This window comes from Fusarium verticillioides, chromosome 7 (genome assembly GCF_000149555.1).
Source record: "Fusarium verticillioides 7600 chromosome 7, whole genome shotgun sequence".
NCBI classification, from domain to species: Eukaryota; Fungi; Ascomycota; class Sordariomycetes; order Hypocreales; family Nectriaceae; genus Fusarium; species Fusarium verticillioides.
In genome coordinates, this window is record NC_031681.1 from 2,671,489 (window position 1) to 2,698,692 (window position 27,204).

The 27,204-nt window shown below is 47.6% G+C and overlaps 10 protein-coding genes and 1 non-coding gene across 19 annotated transcripts; 8 read left to right on the forward strand and 3 right to left on the reverse strand.

Moving 5' to 3' along the window:
• The first annotated feature begins 134 nt into the window (after positions 1-134).
• On the forward strand, positions 135-3,656 carry FVEG_11598 (hypothetical protein). 3 transcript variants are annotated; one of them, XM_018900915.1, is made up of 4 exons: positions 135-433; positions 478-1,669; positions 1,716-2,540; positions 2,591-3,656. In XM_018900915.1, the coding sequence occupies exons 1-3, from the start codon at positions 271-273 to the stop codon at positions 1,876-1,878; spliced, it is 1,518 nt and encodes a 505-aa protein (XP_018759294.1). In that variant the 5' UTR covers positions 135-270; the 3' UTR covers positions 1,879-2,540; positions 2,591-3,656. The 3 variants fall into 3 exon arrangements, with proteins under 3 accessions (XP_018759294.1, XP_018759295.1, XP_018759293.1); XM_018900916.1 differs by having other exon boundaries at positions 2,594-3,656; XM_018900914.1 differs by having other exon boundaries at positions 1,716-3,656.
• Positions 1,939-3,589, reverse strand: FVEG_11599 (hypothetical protein). The gene is made up of 3 exons (XM_018900917.1): positions 3,136-3,589; positions 2,580-3,083; positions 1,939-2,531 (listed from the first exon to the last, which is right to left on the reverse strand). The coding sequence occupies exons 1-3, from the start codon at positions 3,314-3,316 to the stop codon at positions 2,167-2,169; spliced, it is 1,050 nt and encodes a 349-aa protein (XP_018759296.1). The 5' UTR covers positions 3,317-3,589; the 3' UTR covers positions 1,939-2,166.
• A 3,257-nt stretch (positions 3,657-6,913) lies between the features above and the next one.
• FVEG_11600 (hypothetical protein) lies at positions 6,914-8,182 on the forward strand. The gene is made up of 2 exons (XM_018900918.1): positions 6,914-7,475; positions 7,522-8,182. Exons 1-2 carry the CDS (start codon positions 6,963-6,965, stop codon positions 7,927-7,929), a joined length of 921 nt encoding a protein of 306 aa, XP_018759297.1. The 5' UTR covers positions 6,914-6,962; the 3' UTR covers positions 7,930-8,182.
• A 1,696-nt stretch (positions 8,183-9,878) lies between these two features.
• Positions 9,879-11,622, forward strand: FVEG_11601 (hypothetical protein; the record flags this gene model as incomplete). Its single annotated transcript, XM_018900919.1, has 5 exons — positions 9,879-9,903; positions 9,951-10,367; positions 10,416-10,785; positions 10,833-11,267; positions 11,325-11,622. 5 exons carry the CDS (start codon positions 9,879-9,881, stop codon positions 11,620-11,622), a joined length of 1,545 nt encoding a protein of 514 aa, XP_018759298.1.
• Positions 11,623-12,473: 851 nt separating this feature from the next.
• FVEG_11602 (hypothetical protein) lies at positions 12,474-14,261 on the forward strand. The gene is made up of 2 exons (XM_018900920.1): positions 12,474-12,675; positions 12,736-14,261. Exon 2 carries the CDS (start codon positions 12,796-12,798, stop codon positions 14,071-14,073), a length of 1,278 nt encoding a protein of 425 aa, XP_018759299.1. The 5' UTR covers positions 12,474-12,675; positions 12,736-12,795; the 3' UTR covers positions 14,074-14,261.
• A 1,193-nt stretch (positions 14,262-15,454) lies between these two features.
• On the reverse strand, positions 15,455-16,653 carry FVEG_11603 (hypothetical protein). Of its 2 annotated transcripts, none has more exons than XM_018900922.1 (2): positions 16,514-16,653; positions 15,455-16,354 (listed from the first exon to the last, which is right to left on the reverse strand). In XM_018900922.1, exon 2 carries the CDS (start codon positions 16,219-16,221, stop codon positions 15,646-15,648), a length of 576 nt encoding a protein of 191 aa, XP_018759301.1. In that variant the 5' UTR covers positions 16,222-16,354; positions 16,514-16,653; the 3' UTR covers positions 15,455-15,645. The 2 variants fall into 2 exon arrangements, with proteins under 2 accessions (XP_018759301.1, XP_018759300.1); XM_018900921.1 differs by having other exon boundaries at positions 16,404-16,653.
• An 827-nt stretch (positions 16,654-17,480) lies between these two features.
• On the forward strand, positions 17,481-17,563 carry FVEG_17059. The gene has a single exon. It is a non-coding gene; the product is annotated as a tRNA-Lys (tRNA).
• Positions 17,564-17,673: 110 nt separating this feature from the next.
• Positions 17,674-19,724, reverse strand: FVEG_11604 (hypothetical protein). The gene is made up of 3 exons (XM_018900923.1): positions 18,624-19,724; positions 17,986-18,552; positions 17,674-17,937 (listed from the first exon to the last, which is right to left on the reverse strand). Exons 1-3 carry the CDS (start codon positions 18,872-18,874, stop codon positions 17,817-17,819), a joined length of 939 nt encoding a protein of 312 aa, XP_018759302.1. The 5' UTR covers positions 18,875-19,724; the 3' UTR covers positions 17,674-17,816.
• Positions 19,725-19,905: 181 nt separating this feature from the next.
• Positions 19,906-22,702, forward strand: FVEG_11605 (saccharopine dehydrogenase (NAD+, L-lysine forming)). 6 transcript variants are annotated; one of them, XM_018900926.1, is made up of 7 exons: positions 19,906-20,538; positions 20,589-20,609; positions 20,668-20,771; positions 21,412-21,734; positions 21,791-22,300; positions 22,357-22,384; positions 22,455-22,702. In XM_018900926.1, exons 1-5 carry the CDS (start codon positions 20,251-20,253, stop codon positions 22,225-22,227), a joined length of 1,173 nt encoding a protein of 390 aa, XP_018759305.1. In that variant the 5' UTR covers positions 19,906-20,250; the 3' UTR covers positions 22,228-22,300; positions 22,357-22,384; positions 22,455-22,702. The 6 variants fall into 6 exon arrangements, with proteins under 6 accessions (XP_018759305.1, XP_018759307.1, XP_018759304.1 ...); XM_018900928.1 differs by having other exon boundaries at positions 19,906-20,036; positions 20,232-20,538; positions 22,357-22,702; XM_018900929.1 differs by having other exon boundaries at positions 19,980-20,091; positions 20,232-20,538; positions 22,357-22,702.
• Positions 22,703-22,705: 3 nt separating this feature from the next.
• On the forward strand, positions 22,706-24,163 carry FVEG_17060 (hypothetical protein). The gene is made up of 3 exons (XM_018906328.1): positions 22,706-22,736; positions 22,803-23,977; positions 24,045-24,163. Exons 2-3 carry the CDS (start codon positions 22,881-22,883, stop codon positions 24,103-24,105), a joined length of 1,158 nt encoding a protein of 385 aa, XP_018759309.1. The 5' UTR covers positions 22,706-22,736; positions 22,803-22,880; the 3' UTR covers positions 24,106-24,163.
• Positions 24,164-24,444: 281 nt separating this feature from the next.
• On the forward strand, positions 24,445-25,821 carry FVEG_11607 (hypothetical protein). The gene is made up of 5 exons (XM_018900930.1): positions 24,445-24,585; positions 24,634-24,949; positions 25,001-25,102; positions 25,150-25,371; positions 25,419-25,821. Exons 1-5 carry the CDS (start codon positions 24,535-24,537, stop codon positions 25,604-25,606), a joined length of 879 nt encoding a protein of 292 aa, XP_018759310.1. The 5' UTR covers positions 24,445-24,534; the 3' UTR covers positions 25,607-25,821.
• The last annotated feature ends 1,383 nt before the right edge of the window (positions 25,822-27,204 follow it).

The following is a 27,204-nucleotide window of genomic DNA, read 5'->3' on the forward strand; positions in this document are numbered from 1 at the left end:
GTCCAGAACACCAAACTAAGAAAACCACTCTGGTAGTTCACTTTAGCTCAATGAGCTACAAGGGTGTTTTGAATGCAGCTGAGGCTTAAAACGGTTATCGATGGTGATGAAAAAATTGCCTCATCGAAGCTATGCATGGTATATCATATGACATTTTTTATTTGCTTGGCTGCGGCTGAAAAGACTCTTGGAGCTTGCAGCTAGTTTTTTTTTTAAGAAACTCAATTGCTCACTGCAACCTCATGATATCTTCGCCACATTAAAGCAAAAATGGGAACAGAAAGCGAAGTAAATGCCGCGCAGGAGCCGGTGGGAACGAGAGATGAAGCTATCGCCATAGTAGGCGAGGAGCAGCACTCGATTGATCCTATCGTCGCGGCGCGCGCAGTTCGAAAGATTGATTTGTTTCTCATCCCCGCCATGATCATAGGCTGTACGTTTCGCCTCATCCTCTCCTAGCTCTTCTAACGTGTGTAGATGGCCTCGTATACTACGACAAAGCTATTCTCGGTTCAGCTGTTCTCTTCGGGATGACGACGGATTTACACCTCACAATTGTTGATGCAACAACTACACCACCAACAGTCGATACCCGCCGCTTAAGCTGGGCTACGTCGCTGTTCTACTTTGGAATGCTGGCGGGTTTGTATCCCATGACATTCGCTCTTCAGAGATTCAACATCGGTCGTGTTCTGGGTGGTGTGGTCGTCGTGTGGGCAGCTATTTGCATGCTCACTGCTGCGGTGACGTCCTACCAGGGTTTATACGTCCAGCGATTCTTCCTCGGTTTCGTGGAGAGTATCATCCCCACTGGGTTCATGTGCATTGTCTCGGGGTACTATACACAGTCTGAGCAGTCTTTGCGACAGAGTTGGTGGTTCTCGTCGACGGGACTGTTCACCATTATCGGTGGAGCGATGAACTATGGTTTTGCGCAGATTACGGGCGGGGGGTTGAAGAGATGGCAGTATATTTATCTTCTTGCTGGATCGCTCACCTTTCTTTTTGGGCTGTTCTGCTTCATCATGCCGAATTCGCCCGTGTCAGCTTGGTTCCTCACCTCCGAAGAACGCTTCGCCGCTGTTGAGCGTTTGAGACATGGACAAACTGGTGTTCGTTGCACCAAGTTCAAAAGCTCTCAACTCAGAGAAGCTATTCTCGACGTCAAGATCTGGCTCGTGGCACTTATGATGGCGTCAGCGTACACCGTCAACGGCGCCGTAAGCGGTTTCGGACCCCTCATCGTCTCAACCTTTGGCTGGAGCACGCTGCACTCCATCCTATTCCAATTCCCACTCGGCGGACTGTGTTTCATCGTCATTCTCCTCACAGGTTGGCTCGGTTCCAAGTTCACCAACATCCGCATCTTCATGCTCATCTTTACATGTCTCCCCGTCATCGCGGGTTGTGCCATCATTTGGAAGAGCGAGTGGAGTTATCGCGCTGCTGCACCGGTGGTGGGATACTCGATTACAGGGTTCTTTGGGGGTACAGTGAGTCTGATAATTACTATTGGAATGTCGAATGTGGCGGGTCATACGAAGAAGAGTTTTATGGCTGCTACGATATTTGTGGCGTATTGTGTGGGAAATATTGTTGGGCCGCAGCTTGTTTGGAGTCAGACGAAGAAGGATCACTATCCTGCTCTTTGGCTGGGATTGATTATCTGGTAAGTCTTGTTTAAATTGCTTTTAGCTCGTGACTGACTGTTTTAGTTACATCATCTGTATCTGTGCGTCGACTACGTTGTACTTTGTTCTGAGGAATGAGAACAAGAGGAGGGATGCTCTGGGTTTGGGAGATGAGAGTGAGAGAGCAAAGTTGGCGTTCCAGGACTTGACTGATAAGGAGAACCCTTACTTTCGTTACGTTTACTGATAGAATGTGGAATTGATAGACATGGACAGAGAAAAGTTACGGGGATCTGTATGGACAGCCATACACGATGGGGGTTGTCTAGAGAAGCAGCTTGGACAAGCTCTAGCAGCATGCAGCATTGAACAGTCTGTCCATAAATCATGGCATATCATTAACTACCGACAAGGTACGGAGTATCTCATAAACAATCCCATGCCCTCCCCTACTTTCGGGGTGCCTCGTGGCTCCTGATCCCAACGATCAACTCTTAAGTGTACATACCACAAACGACAATCTTTGTCTTACCCTCTACAGCTTCGAAGGGGTCTCATTGTGGTTCTTGATCTCAACAATCAACTTTCCAGTGTTGATGCCCTTGTACAAGTCTACAAGAGCCTGCTCAGCGACCTTGAGGCCACCGCGAACAACAGTCTCCGTCTTCTTGAGCTTACCCTCGGCGATCCACTGAGCCAGCTCAGCACGGGCAGCGGGGAAGTCCTTGACGTGGTCGAGGACGATGAAGCCCTGCATTCGGATGCGCATGGTGACGATCTGGGAGAATGCTCGGGGGCCCTGGGGCTTGGCGGCGTTGTACTGGCTGACGAGGCCGCACTCGATGAAGCGGGCGTGTTCCTTTGCTCGCATGAGACACATGTCGAGGATATCACCACCAACTAAGATATGTTAGTTCTGTCATGTTGAATCTTCGGGGTGAGACTAACCATTGTCGTAGTAGACATCGATATAGTCCTTTGTCGCCTCAGCGAACTTTTCCTTAAAATCATCCGCCTTGTAGTTCAACGCAACATCAAAGCCCAACTCCTCAGTGAGCCACTTGCACTTATCATCACCACCCGCGATACCCACGACCCGCGCACCCTTGAGCTTAGCGATCTGGCCCGCCACACTTCCGGTAGCACCAGCAGCACCCGAGACGACGACAAGCTCACCAGGCTTAGGGTCAGCGATCTTGGACATGCCAACCCAAGCAGTCAAGCTGGTCATTCCCAGAGCGGAGAGCATGTCCTTGGGGTCTTGGAGACCGGGGTACAGGGATGCAGGCTCGAAACGACCTTCGGGGAGGATTGCGAATTCAGTCCAGCCTGTTAGGGCGGAGACGATGTCGCCTTCTTTGGCCTGCTTGCTCTTTGAGGCGAGGACGCGGCATGCGCATGACCCACGCATGGTTTGGCCGATTTGAACGGGGGGGAGATAAGATCGCATGTCTGGGGTTGTTAGTACAAGATAACTATGTGATACAAAGGAACGAAAACGTACCTCGGAGCCAGCCTCGCATGGCGGGGTCGAGAGATAGGTAGAGGGTCTCAACGAGGATTTGGCCATCTTGGAGATCCGCTGGTGTGGGAGCTGGGGATGTCTTTTGGGTGAAGGTCTGGCCGGGGATGATATCGGTGGTGGGACGCTCAGCGAGCACGATGGAGAGGTTATCACGGGCCATTGTGAAACAGTTGTGATGGTGGTGTTGTTTATTTGATGGAGGTAGGGGTTGTTTTGTGTAAGGTAGTGTTGGTGTTGGTTGGTTGTGCTGTGGAATGTTGAGCAACAGCCGGGTTTGTGTCTCTCGATCTAAAGTAAGTCAAAGTTGTAAGACAGTAGGTCGATCTTTCTGGTGTTTATACCAGGTGGCGTAAGTGTATCTTTTTCAAAATGATGAACAACGAGTGTATCACACACTTCTTTTTTCGTCCACTGAATGAGAAAGTAAACAAATGATCTAAGTTAGTTAGTAGTTGTAATCAGTCTCAACAATCCGGGGACTCACGCCCTTTAGTACCTCACTTTTTCACTCACGGTCACTTATTAGCTAGTACATTCTCTAGTGCAGGATGTCTTGTCTCTCTGGGGTTGTTATCTCCGTGAGGTTTAGAGCGGTGTCTTGTCTGGGTCAGCTTTCCCACTGGCAGCGCGCTAGGACGCGGGACGCTATTCCCATGAGGACATATCCCCGTCAAGCGTAAAGTGTTCGGCACCGGCGCCCTCGGGGATCGACCGGTCAGTGGGGAACGCAACCGGCCGCCAGCAAAAAAAGAAAAGAAAAAGCTGGGGAGGAGGTGATTCAGCTCTGTCAAGTCTGTCCATGTTGAGATAACGTGTCCGGTCGTAAGCAGTGCCGAGGCTCGGACGCTTCGCCTTAGGGGGTAATTGGGGCCTTGATTGAAACTCAGCTTTGGATCCTGTGTGTCCAATGGTGCGTCACTATGGCATTTCATCTCTTACGTTTGCGGATTCCGTCTCTTGTTTTGTTCTGTCTTGGTAATCCCTCCGACGGACAGACATAAAACCTCGGTATCCGTCGGTGCCGTATTTGAAACTGCGTCCGGAGGATTCGTAATACTAGACGTCTACCTCATGTGATTAGTATTCGAAAGATGACGTTTTTTTAAACAAGACGCAAGCCTCGGGACCCCGCTGGACGTTTGACCGAATTCCGAAAGATTCTAGTGATGGAGATCGATCTTTTGAGGTGGTAATGTTAACGCTTCGCTTCGCTTCCGGACCCGATCTCTCGGCCGAAGTGACATGGGTTGATGTCGCCAATCAATGGACAGACTCGGCAGTTGAGGGGGCTATAATGCAGGTAATATCATAGCCAAGTCACGGCTGTGTATGTATGTGTGGGTAGTTGTAAGCACTTTTTTCGTCCTTCTTGGGTCATCTTCAAGAGTCGACGTGGCATTGCTTCGTCTTGTAGCATCCGGGCCGTAGTTCAATGTCAAGTTATTCTCCGATCTGATCTGCATTAAAACGAGAGGCACATTCATGCATGATGCCATTCCGTTCATCTTGAGCATTGCTTAATTGTTATCGATATTGTATGTCTTTTACCATCGATACACGGTAAAGGATTGAGGTCCGACACCTGTGAACATTGTCTCTGAACATACTCAATTGAAGTTGCCAGAGTAAACGGACTTCAAAACTCCAAGTCCGCCTCAGCATTGAAGTTCCAGGCTCTGATTGCCGTTTATGGACACACGGCGTTTGAGGTTGCATTGCGTCCGCTCTGCAGCCGAGACCGACAGCTTGAGCCCACAGTTCTCCCCTCAAAGTTCCGGTCACTTTTTTGCTAAATACCTCTACAGAACTCTAAAATGTGATCGGACATATAACCATTGTCAGGGCTTTGAAGCGGCCACGAAAACTCACCGTTCTGGTATCATGATGAGGTTGGCGTCTACGAGCCGGTTGAATACTACTCCGCCGAAGTGTCTCGAAGTCTCACAGACACGATGCAGAGCTTAGTCTGCCGTCCGAAATAAGACCATTGGACTGGTTGGTATTGTTCAGAAATGTCAATGATGCGGACGAGAAAGGCTTGCAAATATGTGCAATACATGAGTGGATGATCAAGTGTGCAGAACAAGATAGAGAGGGCTTTATGCTAATCGCCATCGGTGGTAAGTGATGCCGTCTCGTACCCACTTCACCTACACTCTGCAGCTTTAAGATGATGGACTGCTTCATTCTGCGGCGCATCATTGTTATATCGTGAGATGATCTATACACGGATCTTTCATTGTCTTGTCGAGCATGAATTACAACCAAGACATCTACGATGCAACCACAGTGCATCAGACGTAAGTCTGAACTTTGCTTGTATCGTGCAAATGGTCTTGTCAGCTGTTTTATGGCCTTCAGTTCTGCTGGTAAGGCAGTGTAGTCAAAGGTCAACATCTCCAGGGCATGTGATAGCTTTCAAAGAAAGACGTGAAGCTGAAAGCTTTCTGCAACTAACAGAGACAAGAGCTGGAGGCGCAGTCAATTGATCAAATCCAGCGTGAACCATGACAGCTTCATCCACGAGGACCTCCTTGATGAAATTGAGAAAAGAGGCTACTCTCAATAGCTTTTGAATCAAAGAACATATATCGATCGACTTTTAGGAGTCTAATTCTGCTCCAAAAGTGTTCAAAAGTCTCACAAGTCATGTCGACTGGTGAAACACAAACTGGTCCCGGGTAAACAACTTCAGCCCCGACAAAGAATCTCAACCCAACCCTTATCACGCGGTTCATCAATCATATTGAGCGTCATGACAGGTGAGGCATGGTCGAAAATTCATTTGAAAGAAGAGAATTTCTTTCTATCAACAGATGAATCATAGTGCATCCATGAACGAGCTGAAGTATCCCAGCAGAAACAGTTTCAGTCTTGGCGTTTCAATGGGTTCTGTTACACTCCACGTTTTACCCGCCCAATTACTCAACATTTCCACTCCTCGAGATGCCAGAAAGGCTCAAGACTCTAATAAACAAATTAAACAACCTCGGAAAAGAGTTCAGTGTTCATATCTCGTGATATTCTAATCATATATAAATGTACAAAGTTTTCTGATCGATAGTTGAAGTCTTTTGTATAAAGTAGAAACAAATGCCGAAGAGTTTCAGAATTGGTAGCGTCAATCGCTCAACCGGATCCCGATCACGATGTAACTCTACGATCTCCCATCTCAGACACACAGACTAACTCACGCAAACCATCCAATAACAGCTCATACCAAATCTCGAACAATTCTTCCGTTAAATTTCTCCGTCTCCCACCACCAGCATGAAACTCTAATCTGTCGATACTACCACCATCACCCACATTAACAGCACTACAATCTGATCCTCTCGGTTCGATCGGGCCATTCCAAACGGCCCCTCGCACGAATCGAGTTTGGCTCGACCGTTTTCCATCATGTCGCCCCCCGGGTCACCCCTGCAAGTACCCCCGGCTGCGAAATTAGAGGGATCGTGAAAGCGTGTGTCAGCCCTACCGAAACAGCTTCTAGACCCGTTTGTCTGTTGTCACCAGAGGCGTTCATTTCATGCTGCAGGAGTGAGATTGGATGATGTGCCGGGGATCCGATTAGTTTGATTGTAGGATGTTAAGTTAAATAATAAGCTCGTTATCCCTCTTCGATTTGGGTTGACACTTTCTCTCGTTCAGTCACTCATTTTCGTACCGAGAATCTAGACGATTCATTCATTCATTCGTTTCAAGCAAATTCACTTCTTTTGGATCAAATCTCAGTTCTTGGCAAGTCCCAAGACAATCACTTGGCATCCATTCAACATCTGAAACTTGTTTTGTCGATCACGATGAAGTTCTTCCTCCCTATTCTCCTCGCAGCTCCCGCTGTCATGGGCCGAGCCTGCAAGGTCCGACACTCGCACTCTTCTGCGGTTGAGCCCGTCCACACTCAGTACCCTGTTCCCGAGCCCGTCATCTCCCAGGCCCCAACGGTCGTTAGCCAGAAGTCTTCTCCCGTCGAGGTCAAGACTACAGCTTCCAAGCCCAAAACTACCAAGCCAAAGAAGGTGTCTAAGCCCAAGGCGTCCAAGCCCAAGACTACCAAGCCCAGTACCCCCAAGACATCTACTCCCAGTACCGGCTCTGGCTCCAAGTCTACACCTATTGGTAACGGTGCCTCTGTCTCTGGATCTTCTACCTTCTATGGCGGTAACCTCGCTGGTGGAAACTGCATGTTCTCAACCTACACTCTCCCCTCTGGTATCCTCGGAACTGCTTTCTCTGGCCAGAAGTGGGACAACGCCGCCAACTGCGGTGCCTGTATCGAAGTCACCGGTCCTTCAGGCACCATCAAGGCCATGGTAAGACCCTCGGCACTAAGATAAAGTTCTAAACTGACTTCCTCAGATCGTCGACAAGTGTCCCGAATGTGACCCCGGCCATCTCGACCTCTTCCCCGACGCCTTCAAAGCCGTCGGCGGCACAGACGGCATCGTCAAGACGTCGTACAAGTTCGTCGAGTGCGGCATCACCACGCCCCTCGTGCTCCACAACAAGGAGGGCACTTCCGCCAACTGGTTCTCCATCCAGGTCGTCAACGCCAACGAGCCCGTCAAGAGCGTGCAGGTCTCCACCGACGGCGGTAGCACCTGGAAGAGGACTGAGCGCAAGGACTACAACTTCTTCGAGAACCCCGCTGGCTTTGGAAAGACTTCTGTCGACGTCAAGGTTACTAGCAGTACTGGAAAGAGCGTCGTTGTTAAGAATGTTGGCGTTACTGCTGGGGCTCAGTACAAGGCTGGCTCTAACTTTTAAGCTGGGTGTTGAGCTGGTGAGAGTTGTGTATCAGAATTATATGGCACGTTCAAGTGTTGGAGTATTTGGCGGCAAGTGTAGGCTGGGCAGCTGGCTGCTTTGACTGCGAACTTGTTGATGAGATACTTGAGCACTGAAGGACCATGCCACTGAATGATGATGCGAGACGGGAGTATAGTTTCTTCTTCAAGTACATATTAGACATGAGGACTACCTCCAAAGGATTGAATCAGGGTGCAAAAATGAGCTGGCCTAAAGATTTGTTGAAGTATCCTAAAGTTTACCTAAACTAACCTAAAGAAGTCCCAAGTTTATTGTCTCCCCTTGTGAGCTAACAGTGCGATTTTACGGGTGCGGGAAGACACAGTTTATCACAGAGGATGCCCCTATTGATCTTCAGAGAATACTTACCGCGCTGATTCAGAGTCTGTTCTGCTGATGGTGAGGGAAGATGGTATACCGTTGGCTCGGATATGAGAGTACCAAGACACTCGGCTCATCACTAAGAAATGTTCTTGGCAAGCTCTCAGTTGTCAAAGACTGTTGTCGCTGAATTTTAGTTCCAGAAGTTTCTAAACTTTGGCCAAGACCTTCAGATCACTACCGTTCTCGTCTGCACTATCAATTTACCCATCTTGGGTTGAACACCCGACTTGGCAAATAGGCATGGGCTTGTTTGAATGACAATTCCATTGTCTTTGCGTAAAACCTGATTCGGCATAATGAATGAGCATCGTATCATTTTGTCGGAATAAAGACCTCTCGTATCTGATCAATGCTTTTAATGAGTTTTAAAGAAAGGGCACTGTCTAGAAGGTCAATCAGTATAAGACGGTAAATGTCTGGAGTTTCTCGCTCTCCATCCTCGTATCTCCTGGGCCCTCAATTACCCCGAAATAATTTTGGGGAATTTGGGGAAGAATTTGGGGAATGGAGACAAAACTTTCGGTCCTTTCCCCACACGCCACCGCTGATGACATAGCCAAACGGTTCCAAGATATCAACTTCCAACGATAATTTCCCGCCTTTTTCGACACCGAGACCTTTAATTTAGGCAAAATAGAAACAAGCATGATTCGATCAGTCATTGCAATCCCCAAGAATGCAGCCAGCATCAGTGGAGCCGCAACATGGCCTCGAAATCAGGCACACACACACACACACACACAAACACAGCGGTGATCATTGCTTTGCTACACCTCCAACAGAATAACATGCGCTCCAATCAGATCCAGCCAAGACTTCTAGAGTCTTTCGAGAAATCGTATCTCGGATGTCAACTCTGCACGGTTATGGCGCTGTTGGTGTACCCCAGTGTGACATTCTGACAGGGGGTTCTCGTGTAATTTTTCGATGATATCATTTCTTGCAACGTCTGTTCGCGGAGCCGCTCATGTTTCCGCTGGGGTATCGAATCTTGGACTCGCGCGGTTGTAAGTGAATGAAACCGTGTTTGTAATGACTGTATCGCCGTGGAGAAGGGAAACTGAAGTTGTGAACTGATCTGAAGTTGTTGTTAGAGGCTTGCTCGCGATGCGAAGCCTGAAATGTATCGCCATGCTAGATTAAGGGAAGAATATCATGTTCAAATGCATCGGCATCCTAGACTTAGGGATGAATAGTCAAAACTTAGGATCTCGTATTATTTGAAGCAAGCTCTTCCGCTTTTCATCAAAGCCAGGCCAAGCTCACAAGCCAAGCCAAGCTACCAAGCTACCAAGCCCACCAACGCCATCACGAAGCGAGCGACGATCACCCCGTGGGCAAATCCACGAATGCATGACGTTAAGCGGGCCCCCTTCACATCGCAAACCCTCACTCGCGCGCTTCTAACCTTCTCCACGCCATCCCTGACGATGCTCCCGATGGTGTTCTTCTATAAAGAACAGCTTCAGCCCGACTGACGACTTGGCCGTTCAAGAGACTGCAGTTCATTCACATCATCCATCATGTATAGGATCTGGAACATCTACGGTACAGTTACTTCTTCTTTGACGTGGAGTTATAGCTAACAGCAACAGCGCTCGCTGCCATTGGCACGATCGGCGGCATGCTCTTCGGTTTCGACATCAGCTCCATGAGCGCCTGGATCGGCTCCGACCAATATCTCGACTACTTCAACAGTCCAGGCTCAACCGAGCAGGGCGGCATCACGGCCTCCATGTCAGCAGGATCATTCGTTGGCGCCCTCGTCGCAGGAGGTATCGCCGATAGGCTCGGTCGACGAAAGGCTCTCATGATTGCTTGTCTTTTCTGGGTTGCTGGTGCTGTTCTTCAGTGTTCTGCGCAGAATGTGGGACATCTCATTGTTGGCCGCGTTGTGAGCGGTGTGGCTGTTGGTATTACGAGTTCGCAGGTCCTTGTGTATCTTGCGGAACTTGCGCCTTCGTATATTCGAGGGAGGATTGTGGGAATTCAGCAATGGTCTATTGAGTGGGGTGAGTTTGACAACATCCTCCTGCAAAGATTCATGCTAACGTTATCAGGTATCTTGATCATGTATCTCATCTCTTACGGATGCTCCATTGGAGTTGATGGACCAGCTGCCTTCCGCATCGCATGGGGAGTCCAAGCTGTCCCGGGCTTCATCCTCCTCGCCGGCCTGTTCTTCTTCCCCGAGTCACCTCGATGGCTTGCTCAGCACGATCGCTGGGAAGAGGCGCATTACAACCTCGCCCACCTCCATGCAGGCGGTGACCTCGATAGCCCTGTTGTTATCGCCGAGATGGAAGAAGTACGTGAGGCTGTGCGCATCGCTCGTGAGTCCAAGGATATCGGCTATCTTGGTCTATTTGCGCCTGGAGTCTGGAAGCGCACCGTCGTTGGTGTGAGTGTACAGATTTGGCAGCAACTCCTGTAAGTGTGCTCCTGTATCGCGTGGAAATAGCTGCTAATATGATCAGGGGCGGAAATGTCATGCTCTACTATCTCGTCTACATCTTCAGAATGGCGGGAATGACTGGAAACACCGCTCTTACATCCTCCATCATCCAATACGTCATCTTCCTCGTAACAACCGGCATTGTTCTGCCCTACATCGATCGTCTTGGCCGCCGACCTCTCCTCATCAGCGGAGCCTTGATCTGCGGTGTTCTGCATTTCGCCAGCGGAGCAGTCATGGCTGTTCACGGGTACCCCGTTGACGGTATCGAAGGTAACGACATCCTTACCTGGGCCATTTCAGGAGCTCCAGCCAAAGCAGTCATCGCCCTGGCATACATCTTTGTCGGCATCTATGGTCTTACCTGGGCACCCGTTGCATGGATCTACGCCAGCGAAGTCTTCCCCCTAAAGTACCGAGCCAAGGGTGTCGGTCTCGCTGCCTCTGGTAACTGGATGTAAGTCACTCCCCCCACTACCAGATCAATTACATCTACTGATATGTGCACTCACAGCTTCAACTTGGCACTCGCCTTCTTTGTCCCACCGTCATTCACCAACATCCAGTGGCAGACGTACATGATCTTCGGAACTTTCTGTATCGCCATGACGTTCCACGCTTTCTTCACTTATCCCGAGACAGCACGCAAGACCCTTGAAGAGGTGGATGTTTTGTTTGAGAGTAACGTTCCTGCGTGGCGAAGTGCAAAGGCTGGTGGCGGGTTTGATGAGAAGGTTCGGGAGGCGAAGCGTACCGGTGGTCTGAAGGGGGAGCTTGAGGAGAGGGAGACGACTCATGCTGAGACTGCGTAACGTTCATGTTGACGATTTGTTGTATTGCAGTGTTTGAGTTGAGGGTTTGGACATAACCACGTACCCAATCATATCCTGTCGTATTATGTGCTACTAAACCTTCCATGTCGGTGTCCACTTGAACTCTGTCGGATACTGGTCTCTCTCATCAATTGTTTAACCAATCCCGCCCAGGTTCCATACAACTAGGGTTTTCGACATCGATAGTGATAGTTGTGGGCAGAAGAACTCATGATCTTCGCATTATCCCACGCACTAAACACCGCACCGATTTGTCACACTGTCGGTTTCATCTTGATGATACCTACCTTAATGATTGCTTGCCCTAACCAAGCGAGCTATCCGCCTTTGTTCAACCTTGTGTAATGATTCATTCTCGCAAAAGTGTCTAATCTTTTCAGTATGCTTAATGGCTGAAGCGATATCTTCGTTAAACGTGTTCCACAAACCCTTCGGAATAGACATTCCCACGTTCTGTAACACACTGCATCAGGCAGCATGACACATATGCTAAATGAAGACGGTCCGCATCGGAGATATACACGGAAGCTGGGGCTAGATTTCATTTCTTTGCCCTGTTTACTCCACAATATGTTAAAACAGCGTGCATCCAGCGGGTATAGAAGCATCCCATCCATATGTATTGTTGCACCAAACGCAGAGTTTTTATCGGGTTCGCTTATACGTGTAAGTAATTGGCCTTAAGCTTTTACAGCGTTAAACAAACTGCGGTGAGTCACTGGTTGTGTGGCTTAATTTTCTATCACGTGTGGTCCCTCAGTGTGACAACCAAAGAGTTGTGTAACTATTCACATTCGAATGATTCACTGTGGCGCTTACGTCAACTACATCAACTCTGCTCTGTGAAATCTTGCACTCCTATCTCTCTATAACCTTTCACTGTACCTGTGAATCACCGACACTTTGACTCTTACTGAGACTTTTCCTACAGCACACCATTAAACTTCGCGTGCTCCTTATCTGCACTATTGCCTTTGAGTTCCTGAGCCTCATTTTTCCAAACTCTACTGCCGCAATCTCAACTCGCTCGAGGTATAAAATAGCAGCCCTGTCCTCTCCTTCCCTTGACTTGCGCTAAACTTCTTTTCCCAGATATCAGACTCGTCAACTCCTGTCTTACTCTTTCACGTCTTCCAGCACCAAACCACAAGAATGCCGCGACCCAAAACCGACCAGGAGATCCAGAAGACCTGGACTCCGTTGCAGTGGAAATTCATGTACTGGTACGACGCTAATACGGCGGCCATCTGCGAATGCTCAGCACCAGGTGCTGCTTGGAACGCCTTCGACAAGTTGGTGGCCAAGTTTTTCCCCGACAAAAAGGATCAACAGGCTTTTGATGTCTGGGCTGACGAGTGGTTGGACCGCCATGCTCAGCGGCTGATGTACAAGCCGGGCCCCAAGGAGTTTATTGCTCAAGTCATGGCGACCAACTTCACGGACAACCAAGCGACTAGCGAACTTTTGAAGACTATCGCCTTCAATGACATGCCTTGGGTCCCTATCGGTCGGTCCAAGTATGGAGGTGTCTCAACCTATTACGCGTTCAAGCCCAAGGCTGACTATCTTCGACCCGATCTCGTAGTGCCTGGTCCAGATGTCGTTGGCGACTACATTCTCGCCATGAAGCTTGAGTCCAAGACTCGTTCTTCATCTGGTCTCGCACCTGCTTCAACACTTAGCAACCTGTTCAACTCCAGCTCTGAGTCAACCTCTATTGGTGAAACCGCCTATCTACGCGAACGCGCTTCTACTGCTACCACTTTTTCCCCCATCAAATTTTCCCCCACCAAAGAGAATCCCAATAAAGCTTCTGATAAGGATGGCTATCTTGTATTCGCTCAGATCGGGACTCTCTACGTCTATGGGGGAAAATACTTTGACGCAAATCCAAAGAACATGCCAAAGATCAACGAAGGTCCCTGGTGGCTAAACGGATTTGCCGTTGTTGTTCAACTCAGCAACAAAGGCCAGCCTGGAGCAGTCTACGTCGTGTACAATGATGCTCCTTCAAAGAAAGTGAAGTATAAGGAGTATGACGGCCCAGATGAAGAGCTGCTTACGGACTTGGACGGAGCAGCTGCAAATCATGTCCCTGGAAAGCTTCACCCAAAGATGAAGGTCCAATTTACGGTTGCAAAGATCGCAGAATCGATGAACAACCTCGGGAATCTTATGAATGTGTTCAACTTTGAGAAGGTCGCCACGGAGAAACGCCCGATCCAATCCACAAGGATTGTGACTAACAAGAACAAAGAGAAGTTCATCCTTCACGCCAATCCTCTACCAAAGCAGCCCCCGACCGCTGGGGGTCCTGCTTCGCCTACTCGGGGTCCTGTTCCGCCTTCACGGGGCCCCAATACGCCTCCTCGGGGTCCTAACACCCTCCCTCGGGACTCTAATTCACCTACACCTACTTGGCGTTATTAGGTTATTGGTGAATCGATTTGAGAATGATTAATGGCGATACATTGTTGGAATATCTCGGATTGGTGGATGGATGGACACAGGCATTTCACTCTTTTGTCTTTCTTAGTACTTCGGCAGGGATTAGCCCATAAAAACCAAAACCAAAGCCTCAGCTATCCATTTTATTTTTATTATTTTAATAAGAACCATTTTCTTTCACTGGCTAAAATTCCGTTTCCATCCACAAAGTGAGCTTAGCAACCTGAAGTTATCAATCTTTCTCACGAGCCCCTGAAGCCAAGTCAGTGTTGGTCTTTACCAAGGAGTATCCCAGGAAATGTATACGCCATTAAAGAGAAGTGAGGTGACCGAACAGAAGTTCACAAGCTTCGCATCAGGAGACCGTGAGGCCGCTTCTATTGTGTTAGTAGACTAGAAAGAACCAGAACTTTATCACACCTGTCATCTCTCGCAGTAGATGAAATTTACACATTGAATCTGGAAGAGCGAGGCCGTTGTAATCTCATGGAGCCAGGCAAAAACTTACTAAAACTATTGTGTTATTGATATCATTATCTTGTGTGTGAGAGGCCTACTTCATTTTGCTTCTTGGAGTATGTTGCTAGTACCTATGTCAAACACAAAGGCGATGTCTTTTTGCAAGAGCAGTGCCGCCATTTGAGCTGTTGGGTCTCGTTTTTCTATCATTCGACAAGAGAAGTCTCTTTCGTTGGGCCAAAACTGGCCTATGCGACGACCACAAGGGAGAATGGGAGGCAAGTCGTACAGTAACTGATGGAAAGGGTCTCGATGACAACCCAAACAACATCTGCAGTCGAAAGACTCTCCTAAATTGGTCTAGCCTTTGGTTTAGCACGTCGGGGAAGACGTAGTAAAAAGACTGTTGTGATCGTTATGTTCCACTTATTTCTTGTCTTATTGTTTGACTCCTGTCTTGCTCCAGGCCGAGAGCGACCTCACTTGCCTTGTTTCTTCTTGCTAGACTTACTTTGGCTACCTAGGTTTCCAGAACGCTTATCTATCGTCTGCTCGATCTTGATATAGGCGGTATTGCCGTTAACCCTTCGCAAGCCCCCGTGGACAGAAGACGGTCAGGTCTTACAAATTATACCAATAGCATGATTTCTCTAGCCTGCGGGAGTCTTGAAGAATAAGAGACTAGATTTTGCGATAGGAAATGATTGTATGAGTAGCTCATATCCATCCTCTGACTACTTACCTACTTATTTACTTGGCATGGCAAGTCACTGTGGGTAACAAAGCCAGTTAATGGTCGAGATTAGCAACTGACTCTGTGGCGCCCTCATTGGGGAGCAACGAGACACCGAACTTGAATATAGGATGCTAAAATAAACAAAGTAACAGATATGCCAAAGCTTTAGTAGGATAATTTGTCTAAATATTTATAGCATTTAGGATTAAGGTCCAGAGCTTTCTTGCCTCACCTAAGCCCTACACTCGGGCAATATGTTCTTGACCATTTCGTATGTCCTATAATGGCTGGAATGAATCCCTCTACGAGTGTACCGCCGATAGTGGAAGCAGCAATGATTTGAATAAGTTTTGCCTCATTTAATCTTCGTCGCTAGTAGCCTCAACGACACGAACTCCTCCTCCCTTCTTAGCAGACTCAATCCCTCTCTTCTGTTGTTGCTGCTGTCTCTTCCCAACCTCATTCACCAGACCCTTCAAATATACCTCGGCCTGAACAGTAGCGCTGTAAGCAGCCGGTGTCCAGTTCCAAATGTTGCGCTTATGTATATCCGCGCCCGCCGCCAGCAGCGTTCGCAAAACCAACAAGTTTCCGTTCCCGCTCGCAAAATGCAATGCCGTATTTCCCTCCACGTCCGCTCGGCGGACTGCATCGTAAGGTCCCCCTGGGACAAAGGTAAGGAGGATTTGAACAATAGTGTCGTGTCCACCAAGACTAGCTTCCATCACGGCATCGCGACCTCGAATGTCGCGGCGTAGAATACATGTTTTGTCGTGTTCGCAGAGGAGTTGCACAACCTCGGTATGGCCACCGGCTGAGGCGAGCATCAGTGCTGTTTGATGGGTCTCGTTGAGTGCAGGGACTGGATCTTCGTGGCCGAGCTGTAGTAGTACTTCGCAGACTTCGCGGTGTCCTAGAGAGGCTGCTAGGTGCATGTTCGAATTGGAAAGGCCGGATGGTGAAGAATCGGGGTTCAGGAGAAGATTGGGATGCGTCTTGAGAATTCGGCGGAGGAGAGTCGCATCATTGGCATGAATAGCCCGACGGACGCGAATAGAAGGTTCAATCCTGCTGTTTGTTAGTCTTGAGCATTATGATCTCGAGTCGGCGCAGCTACATGATGGAGGGCGACTGATCATGACGGTTGCGATTGGAGGTCAAGACACATGCCGCGCAATCGCGAAAAATGAAGATCGAATAGAACAATAGAAATGAAAGGCAGTTTACAGGCTGAAGATGGATATTTTAATGACACTTTAGAGAAAGGAAACGCTAAATGAGGCCGTTGTTCAAGTAATGCAATGAAAGAGGGGAAGAGAATGGAAGCAAGTAACAGAGTGAGTGTTGACGATAAGATTCCAAGAAAGCTTAACTCGAGGAAATGCTGCGCCCGCTTGCAGCAAGCAGCTCCTCATGAAACAGGCGGCGCGGACCCCACATTGCGCTGACATCCACTAACTCCAGTTAGCTTACCCGCTGTTTGTTGCACAACAAGCCTGAGAGAGACCTCGACAAGAGGTGCATACAAACAGCTGGCCTCAGGGAGCAAGAAAATATCAGACCTTGATATAGAGTGCTAAGATAAACTTATCAAAGAGTCCCCTACACTTGTGGTAGATTTACCTACATATTCGCATCATTTTTCATTAAGGCATCATGGGTTTATTGTTGGTATCATGACCCACTCCACTGTTCTAAGCGCTGTCATGGTCTTTGGCTTGTGACGATGGAGCTTCATCGACGTCAGATTTATCCTACCTATATGAAGGCGACTCCTGTTTGTTTGTTTACACAGCATTACATCAAAACAAGACCTGTGCTGATATTCTACAGATATGCCCTTGAAAATACTCAAAGAGGCATTTTCTCCTCTTTTCACTTTACATAAAGCTTTCCCAATCTGGCCTTTCCAATCCTCGAGTTCAAGGGATACCAACAAAAGTGAGTTATATTTGTCTCAGTCTACGGATTGTCTTTTGCTGAAAGACAAGCAACACAATATTCTACTGGTCGACTTACGGAGCCGACATGTTCCAGGCTCATACAAAATCTCATTCCATCCACAACCTCATGGAATCAACAACAGGACACCAAGATCTCACCACTTAATAACAATGTGATTCCAGCGCATCAATATAATACTACTTTCTGGATACCGACCTCAACACACGGGCTTGATCACCCGGCGAAGCACGCCCGGTTAGCTCAATCGGTAGAGCGTGAGACTCTTAAGAGTTCACAATCTCAAGGTTGCGGGTTCGACCCCCGCATCGGGCTGTTCCTATAAATTACATATTCATGATTGAGATGTGCTTTCTTTTTTGCGATTTTTGTCAATTCCCAAGTGTCATTTGGTGATGGCAGTGTAGATTCTCGCGGTGTCTTGAGATGACTTTTAATGACTCACGCTTAGATGAGTGAGAATGGGGTCGGTATTGGTTGCAAGCATGATATTACATGTAATGTGAAGATCCAGTAAATACAAAAATTCCCTCTTTATTACCACTCAATGAAAACCCGCGTAAACCGTCTAGTTCAACTCATGAGCCTTCTTGATAGCCTTGTTCTTGCCCGTATCCAATACAACAGCAGGATCCTCTTCATCACCCTTCCTGGAGACCTCATTACCGTTCTTCGTTGTAATTGTCGTACTGCACTCAATGTTAGTAACCGATCTCATTAACAATCGAGGAACTCACTCTTCAGCCTTGACATCCAAGACTTTGCCCTCGGGCTGTCCTTGTCCCCAGTTCCAGCTCACAGTCTCACCCTTCTTAGGTCCTTTCTTTGCGCCAGAGTCATCACCACCCTCATCATCATCTTGTTCCTCTTCAGCCTCTTCCTCCTTCTTTGAGGATCCGTTGGACTTCTTGGACTGGCCATTGGACTGCTTCTTTTCACCATCTTCTTCGTCTTCATCCTCTTCCTCTTCCTCTTCATCATTGGACTTTGTAGACTCTCCCTTGCGAGTCTCGCGCTTCTTGTTTGAACCAGTCTGGCTTCGAGTGGCCCGTCGCTTCTCGCCGGTTTGCTTATCATCGCCATCACCTTCTTCGTCCTCGGCTTCCTCAGCGTCGTCGTTCTCTTCTTGCTTTTCCTCTCCCTTTTCCTCTTTCTCTTCCTTCTTCTCACTACCGTTCTCCTTGCCCTGGGCCTTGAGGAAATCGTGACCCCAGTTCTTGAGTGACGCGTAAGACTTGGTCTTCTTGACCTCCTCGGGGGACTTGTCGTTGTTGGCCTTGGCCTCCTGAGCAAGATGTCGCTTGCTAAATACTGTTAGCACGCAATTGACTAGCAGATCGTCCGATATCAGTCGAAGTCAACCTGTGAAACCTACCAGTAGGAAACAACCTTGCGCATGTGCTCAACTTGCTCATCGGTGTACTTCTCAGGTTCTTTCTTGGGGTTCTCCTTCAAGATCTCAACAATCTTGCGACCACTGTCATGTCCGACAGTCTCTCCATTCTCATCCTCCTTTGGCCAGCCAGCACTGTTGGAATCATCTGACTTGAGCCACTTCTCGAGCTCTGAGGCCGTCATGTTGACGACCTCGTTGAACTCTTGGATAACTTCATCGTTGCCCTTCATGATTGCAGTTTTGTTTACGGATTGGATTGGGATACGTGTAATATCGAGAGAATTGAGTAATTGCGATCAATTGATGTTAATTGCAGGTTCTTTTTGAACCATCACCCAGGTTTTGTAACCATTATTATTGCTTTTGGTCTCAGCCGTGTCGTCATTCCAGCCATCTCTTAATCGTAGCGTCATAGAAAAAAAGGGTACAAACAATGCGTCGCAAGCAGCTTACGGTGATCGATTCGAACCTAATTGAAGTAAATTGACTCTGACGTTTAAGTGCGTGCATGGTCTCAGCTGAACAAGGTTGGACTGATCGGATGCGGTCGTCCAAGGAACGCGATCCGATCTGTTGTATGAGCGCATCATTTCCGGCGATCGATGGTTGCTTGGCTGGGAAGTGGGCCAGGCACAGGAGCGAGATGGATCATTTTCGGTCAAGCTTGGTAGGGCTTAATTGGACTAAGGGGAATAATGATGATGGGAGGGAGCTGAAGGGAGGCGTGCTGGACAATTGGTAGTTTTTGGTGCTCTTATTGACCTGCACGGGGCCGTAAAGTGAATCAAATGGTAAGGTATCTTGATGACTCACAATATTCCGAGTCACCGAATGCATAATGATCAGATTATGAACACTTAATTTCTGTTATCATGGCTCGAATCAAGCAATTGCCCCCGAACGATATGGAAATGTCAGTCGACGCTGGATTGACCTGACCTTAGCTTTGCCAGAGTTGAGGGTTGAAGGTAACATAACATCAGTCCTTTATTGTCACCAATCTCAGATCGGTGCCAGCCAACCTCATAACCAAGTACAATCCAAGCAATGTAATTGAAGACCTTGCACAGACTGTAGCCGCTTGATGCTAAGGTTCTACCGCGATCTTCTCGTGAAATACTTCCACATCGAATCCACGGCAGTTCCATTTGCACTCAAGCTTCAGAGCTAGGACCTGAATTAATGATGCAATCGTCAAAACAGCTTCAAATCCCCTCGCTAAACCCAAAATAGCGATCAAAGTCCCCACCGCGGGGTTGTTCGGCTGCGGGAGCGGGGCCATTTTTCGCCTTGTCGCAATCTCAGGCCGATTCAGGAGCAGACCATTCTAACACTCACACCTTGACTCTTTTTTGTGACTCAGATAAAAAGAAAAAACATCCGACACACCAGGTACGCGATTTCCTTCCTATTTCGATCATTTTTTATAACTCAATCGCGTCTTACTGTGCGTTTCCTCTCTTTTATGTTTTCATGCCCGTCAATTGGATCCTCACTGAGCCTTTTCACCCGCTACACTCTTCTCCGCTCAACTTTTCCAATTCGATCGCCACCAGCTAATTATTTTCGAAACTTCTGAATTTACAGCCTCAGAACCGTCACAATCATGTCTGAATATCCTCACATCCTTCTTCGCGCCGAGGAGAAGCCTCTCGAGCACCGATCTTTCTCCCCCGCGGTTATCAAGACACTCGTCGATGCTGGATACCCCATCTCCGTCGAGCGGTCATCCACCGATCCCAAATTTAGGCGTATCTTTGAGGACTCTGAATATGAAGCTGCTGGTGCTCGTCTTGTCGACACGGGTGTCTGGCCCAACGCTGAGCCTGGGACAATCATACTCGGATTGAAGGAGATTCCCGAGGAGGATTTCCCTCTGAAGAATGATCACATCGTATGTCGAATCTCTGGCACTAGGGCGCTCCTGTTACTGACTCGACTTAGACATTTGCACACTGCTACAAAGTAATAACTTGTTTATTAGACGACTCGGATGAAGTCTTAGCTAACGAAATCGACACAGAACCAGGGAGGCTGGGAGAAGGTTCTCGGTCGTTGGTCTCGCGGCGGGTCTACTCTGTATGACTTGGAGTTTTTGCATGACGCTGAAGGCCGACGTGTTTCTGCGTAAGTTTTTCTCCAATATGAAGCTTGAGATGCGGCGATTATTTCCTTTTTTGGAAGGTCTCGATGGTTGAAGACAGGGCGGGTTTGCGCCCACACCTCACAACCAACACCTTGGAGCCTCCGGGCTCAACGGCCAGGTTCTTATGACTAGGTCAGAAGTTCACCTTCCGAGGAGTGTCGTTATTGTGATCCTGGCTTTGACGACCCAAAAGGAGCTGGGCATGCACGACCCCCAGGTGGAGCTCGGAGCTTGAGTTTTATGATGCAGTCTTCAAGCACGAGTGGCTAAGCAGCATCTTCTGGATACCTCGATCTGAGCCTGAGGCTCGCAAAGGGCTTTGCTAGTGTTTGGTCGAGGTGGTATGAGCTCTGCAAATGAGCTCTTACACCGTTCATCTTCCAAATCTCATGGTTCACGCGGCTTCACTCTAGGTTCCTGCTGTCAAGACTAAAGCATTATCCATGCCGCACCTCAAGCGAGGTTTGCTACGGCCTTCCAAATTGGGTTCATGCAGTCCGTTACGAGGCTTGGCCAGTGTTGAGTTGGGTTCGCGCGGGTTTTGCGGGTGCTTCAACAACTGGACTTCGCAACGGAGTAAACTTCAGATCGTCTCTATCTCACTTGCTGACAACTCTTCAGGTTTGGTTTCCACGCAGGCTTCGCCGGGGCTGCGCTTGGAATAAAGACACTTTCCCACCAGCTGCAGGACCCGTCATCTAAGCTTCCGTCTGTCGAGACATTCACCGATGGCCGCGGATATTACCTGAACGAAGATGAGCTCGTCAACCAGATTCGCGAGGATCTCGCCAAGGCTGAGAAGGCTCTCGGACGCAAGCCCACTGCTCTCGTCCTTGGTGCTCTTGGACGATGTGGCAAGGGTGCTGTGGACCTTTTCCTCAAGGCCGGCATGCCTGATGAGAACATCACCCGTTGGGACTTGAACGAAACCAAGGACCGTGATGGTTAGTTATATATGTGCTTATGTGTGTGCCTTCGATGATGGAACTAACCTCTTCAGGACCTTACGAGGAAATTGCGAAGGCTGATGTCTTCCTTAACGCCATCTACCTCTCCAAGCCCATCCCCCCTTTCATCAACCAAGAACTCCTCGCCAAGAAGGGTCGCAACCTCGCTGTAGTCATCGACGTTTCTTGTGATACCACAAACCCCCACAACCCCATCCCCATCTACTCCATCAACACCACCTTCGAGGACCCCACCGTCCCCGTCGAGATCAAGGACGACCAGAACAACCTCCCCCTTTCCGTCATCAGCATCGACCACCTTCCCTCCATGCTTCCCCGCGAGGCTAGTGAGGCCTTTAGTGAGGGTCTCAAGGAGTCTCTGCTTACACTCAAGGATCGCAAAACTTCGCGGGTGTGGGCTGATGCTGAGAAGCTCTTCCATGAGAAGGTTGCTACGTTGCCGGAGGAGTTGAGAACCAAGAACGTTTAAAGGTGCTATTTATGCTGTAGTTAAGCTGACTACATAGACAAAAATAGAAGGCTGTACGAGCGGCCTGATTGACGTATGGATACTCGCTTATGATGTGAAGGTTGAGTTGCGTTACTGATTGCCTAACAGCAGATTTCGACGGGTATAAATCTACAGGGTAAGATAACACGAGGATTCTTCCGATCAGGCAACAATTGAATTAAATGGGAGTTGACACATTACACAAGCCAAAACTTGAACTCGGCCATCTTATACAAACTCTTTAAAAGTTACTCTCCACCTTAAGCCCATCTCCAATCATAATCATTGTAGTCCAACAAGACGTGTATGCACTACGTCAGGTATACAAGTGTGAAGCTGAAAAGTTGGGACAGCAGAAAACTGGGCACCCCCGCCCAAAACGAGGCCCAAGCAAAAACTTGATTGGTAGATCCTTCGGCAGCATTCTTGTAGCAAAATAGTCTGAGCAAAGATACCTTGAGCATAGGCATTACTTTGCCGACAGTCAGGTACAGAGTTGACTAATTTATGATCCCTGAATTTAGCGCGACGCTAACTTGCCCGAAATCGTTGAGTTTCTCATCAGATCAGTGGAGCTCGTCATCTCTTCGACTTCTGTTTACTAAGTCAACTTATATCGAAAAGGTCTTACGATGGCTTCCTCAGACAAGAATGATACGGCCGTTGAGTCCATTGAGGATGACGAGGCCTCCGAGGTGACTCATTCAGGGGCTGTTGAGTCTGCAACGGCCAAGTCAACTGCTCAACCCCCCCAAGGGCGTAAAGTTTCCAACAAGACTGAGCAAGCCACTACAGAAGCTTCAAAAGCAACTCGACCTCCCCAATCGCCCCGGACTTTACAACCGCGAGTTTCTCAGTCTCCTCGAACGGGTGGACGACCTCTAGCTCCGGCTCAGGTTCAACATGCTCGGATGGTGCAGCAGCAGCAGTCTCCTCGGGCTGCTCAGCCTCCGTATCCTCAGATGCCGCAGTCTCCTTATCACCAGATGCCACAGTCTCCTCACCAGATGCCGCCAACTCCGCACATGGCTCAGCATCCTCATATGGGATATCCTCATCCTCATCAGGTTCCGCATTCACCTTATATGGCTCAGTCGCCTCATCAGATACCTCAGTCTCCGTATCAAATGCCACATAGTCCTCACCCTCACATGTCACAATCGCCTCATCCGCAAATGGCACAGAGTCCTCATCCTCAGATACCGCCATCCCCATACATGGCACACCCTCACTATGCTCATCAACCGGGGCTTGCACCCCCTCAAAGCCCCCTTTTCACACCCCAAGGAACTCGTATCATGACACCCCAGCAATCTCCTCTCTTTACACCAACGCCAACCCCAGGACCTCAATCCGCTGCTCCAACGCCAGCACCGTCAGCTACCCCAGCTCCCTCATCCGTCGCCTCAACACCCGCACCATCTTCCGTAGCATCTACTCCAGCACCCAAATCTTCCTCCAGAGGCCAAGTAACATATGACATGGGACCTCCGCCCAAGAAGAAGAGAGGACCGAAGCCAAAGCCGTTGTCAGAACGTAAAATGCTACGGACTACACCGATTGTGCGAAAGGAGGCTAGTTATTCGAAGCGGAAGAAGGAGGAGGTTATTACGTGGATGCTTCATACTCGTGTTGATCGGAGGGGAGAAATGGTACCGCCTTCTACGACGGATGCGGAGAATCACTTTCAGATTCCGAGGAGTACCATTGCTGGGTGGAAGAAAACGTAGTAAGTGATATTGTGATTGTGATGCGATGTGATGTGATGTGATGAGATGAAGCTGATAGTTTTACAGTTTAGGCCTTGGGCCAATTCCAAAAGTATTACCGTATGAACACACAACGGACGCGCCCTAGAGATGAAAAGTTGAAAAGTTGAATAGACAATTAATAATTATACCTTGATTACATCAGATTTAAGACCACATTTTGCTTGAAACCCTGTTCATTGTCTTGTCCGCTTACACAATCTGACCAAGCTTTAGAAGCAAGACAATACAAGACCTAAGTTTAAGGTAATAAATATAAAAGGTATCCTAAACTCACCCTAAACCCATCCTAAATTTATCCTAAACTTATCCTAAGTTACCTAAATCCTTTTACTAGGTAGTTAGGCTCAAGGTCCCGAGTGTTATTTCCTCCCTCAGCCAAGGTTGAAGTGAAGTCAACAGTGTTTACGTCACCTATAAATCCGACAACCCCGCCAAAACCTCGCCCAAGAACAACCCGTAAGCACCCAATACTCACAACCAATTCAACCAACTCATTCTCAATTCACACGCCAAAATGTCTTCCCTCGCAAAAACAATCGTAGCAACCGGCGTTTCATCCGGAATCGTAAGCCCTCAAGCCCCAGCACTGTGTAACAAACACTAACATATACAGGGCTTCGAAGCAATCAAGCAGCTCCTCAGCCAGAGTCAACCATACAGAGTCATCCTCGGCGCACGCAACACCAAGAATGCACAGAAAGCTTACGATGAGCTCAAGTTTGACCGTGAATCTCATGGAGTCACTGTTCTTCCGCTGGAGTTGAATGATTTGAAGGGTGTCAAGTCTTTTGCGGAGCAGACGCTTGATAAGATTGGTAGAGAGAAGATTGATTACTTGTTACTCAATGCTGGATTGGGAGGTGTTGCTGCTGAGGGGCCGGGACCACATGGGTCGAAGTGGTGTGAATCCCATGTTGTGAATCATCTCTGTGAGTTCTTTCGATGAGTTGAGTGCGATGTGAGATACTGATGCTTTGTAGCGCAGCATTATCTCGTACATCTCTTGAGGGAAAAGCTGGTCGAGTCCAAGTCGAGGATCGTGTTCGTTTCGTCCGGCGCAATTCGACGAGTCTCTGATCCCAGTAAGTCACAACATCCACGCTCAGTCTCATGTTCTGACCTCGCACAGGCGTACTCGACACAGAACTCAAAGCCGGATCTGGTGCCTCCGCCAGCACGACATACTGCAACACCAAATTCACCGGCCTTCTGGGCGCACAGTGGTGGCGTCGCCAACTTGCCGATAACAACGACGTGGTCGCTGTTTCACCAGGTCTCATCCCTGGTACAGGTCTCGCGAATCGTATGGGCATCAAAGCTGATATGGCTGACGCAAAGTCGATCCCTGAGGGTAAGTCGTGTACCATTATGTTGGGACGATAACTGACTATGTGACAGGTGCACAAAGTGTCCTTGCGGCTATGACGCGAAGTGACTTCCCTGAGGATCGTGATCGGATCTTCTTGACGAGTTGGGGTGAGTGGTGGGAGAAGAGTGTCATTGAGAAGTCGACAGATAAGCAGTTGCAGGATAAGTGGTGTCCCAGTAAGGAGGAGATTGAGCGCGAGGTTGGCATCTCATCTTAGGAATCGATTCTTGGGGCATTGACTGTGTACTACGGACGAGAGTAAACTTGTCAAAGAGCACACCAAGTTTATCCTAAAGTGCCGCAAACTCGTAGAAATACTTTCATACTCTTGGGTCAGCACCAGTGATCACTTCTGAATATTAGGTCATCCACATTATCACAACAAGCTGTTTTGAGACTGCATCATTCAGGTTGTCTACGACGAATAATGCAACATTGAATTCAAGCGGTGGTAAGAAAGCTTAGGATCTCTATTCTAAATGATGAAAAGACTTGTATAACTCCATGATAAAAAGCACCATGCCTCGTAGTCTAGTTCACAGCCATCCACATCATCACAACAAGCTGCTTTAAGATTGCATTATTCAGGCCGTGATATGCTTGCTGCTGTTACGATAAACGCTGCTATCATCTCCGGTTTCGCAGTCTCGAGGATTGTATCCCTCACAAGCTCTCTACGCTAAAAGCGACGTGTTGACACATATTGTGTTGGTATCTGGTAGTCTAAGTAGTCTAACGGTAGCCCAGTGTTAAAGTGGTATCGAGATAGCAGGGTTTAATTAGCACTTTAGAAGGAGTTTATATTTACAGAAGTACACAAGATTGTTACTCTTAACCCACCACCTTTCGATTGCCCCGAACCTTCTTCCAACCTTTGTCCCTAGTAGCACTGATATATATATTATTATAAAACTTTCTGTTAAGCTTTTCTTATATATTAGTATTTCTTAATAATTCTAATAGCTATACGCTATACCTAAAATATCCTATAAGTAAACTACTATCTATATATTAAATATAGATATAATTTAAGCTTAATTTTACTAGATTAACTATATAGCTATTTCTTAAGTTACCTTATCTTTTAATTTTAATAGCCTAAATAGTGCCTTTTTCTCTTACTAAGTAACTTAAATAACCCTAATAGGGGATCTACTATAAGCTACTATATAAATAATAGTCTTATAGTTAAAGAGAGCTAGCTAAATAAAGAAGTTATTACTTAATTAATAGAAATCTTATATAAAGATATATTTTATAGTAGTTTTATAGTAATTTTTAAGGTCTATAAAGCTATTATTACTTTATAAGATCCTTTTATATATAAATATAACTTAAGGTATAATTATAGCTTTATTAATATAATTATTAATATCTAGTATTTAGTAAGGTTAATATTAATAAAAGATTAGTTTTATTAAAGCTACTATTTTAAAAATCTAAAGTATATATAATATTAAGCTAACCTTTTTTAACTAAAGGATTAAAGGTACCTTTATATACCTTTAAGGCTAGCTAAAGAGTTATTATTTAAGTTTATATTATATTAGCTTTATGCTATAGCTATTAGTTAATTATTGTAGTATTAATGTCTAAGTTATAGGCTAGAAGTGTTATTTGTAGTTAAGGCTTGTAGCTAAGAGCTTATTCTGGCAGAGAGAACCTAGTTACTCTTAACAGTTAAAGTCTCGCTTAAGAGTCCGTTTCTTGTCTGTTAGATAGCTTCGCAACAGGAGCAGCGGTTTATTGACTTCGCAACTCCCTATAAACATTAGGCAACATGTGTGAAGCCTATAGGGTATGTAGAGGCGCGTT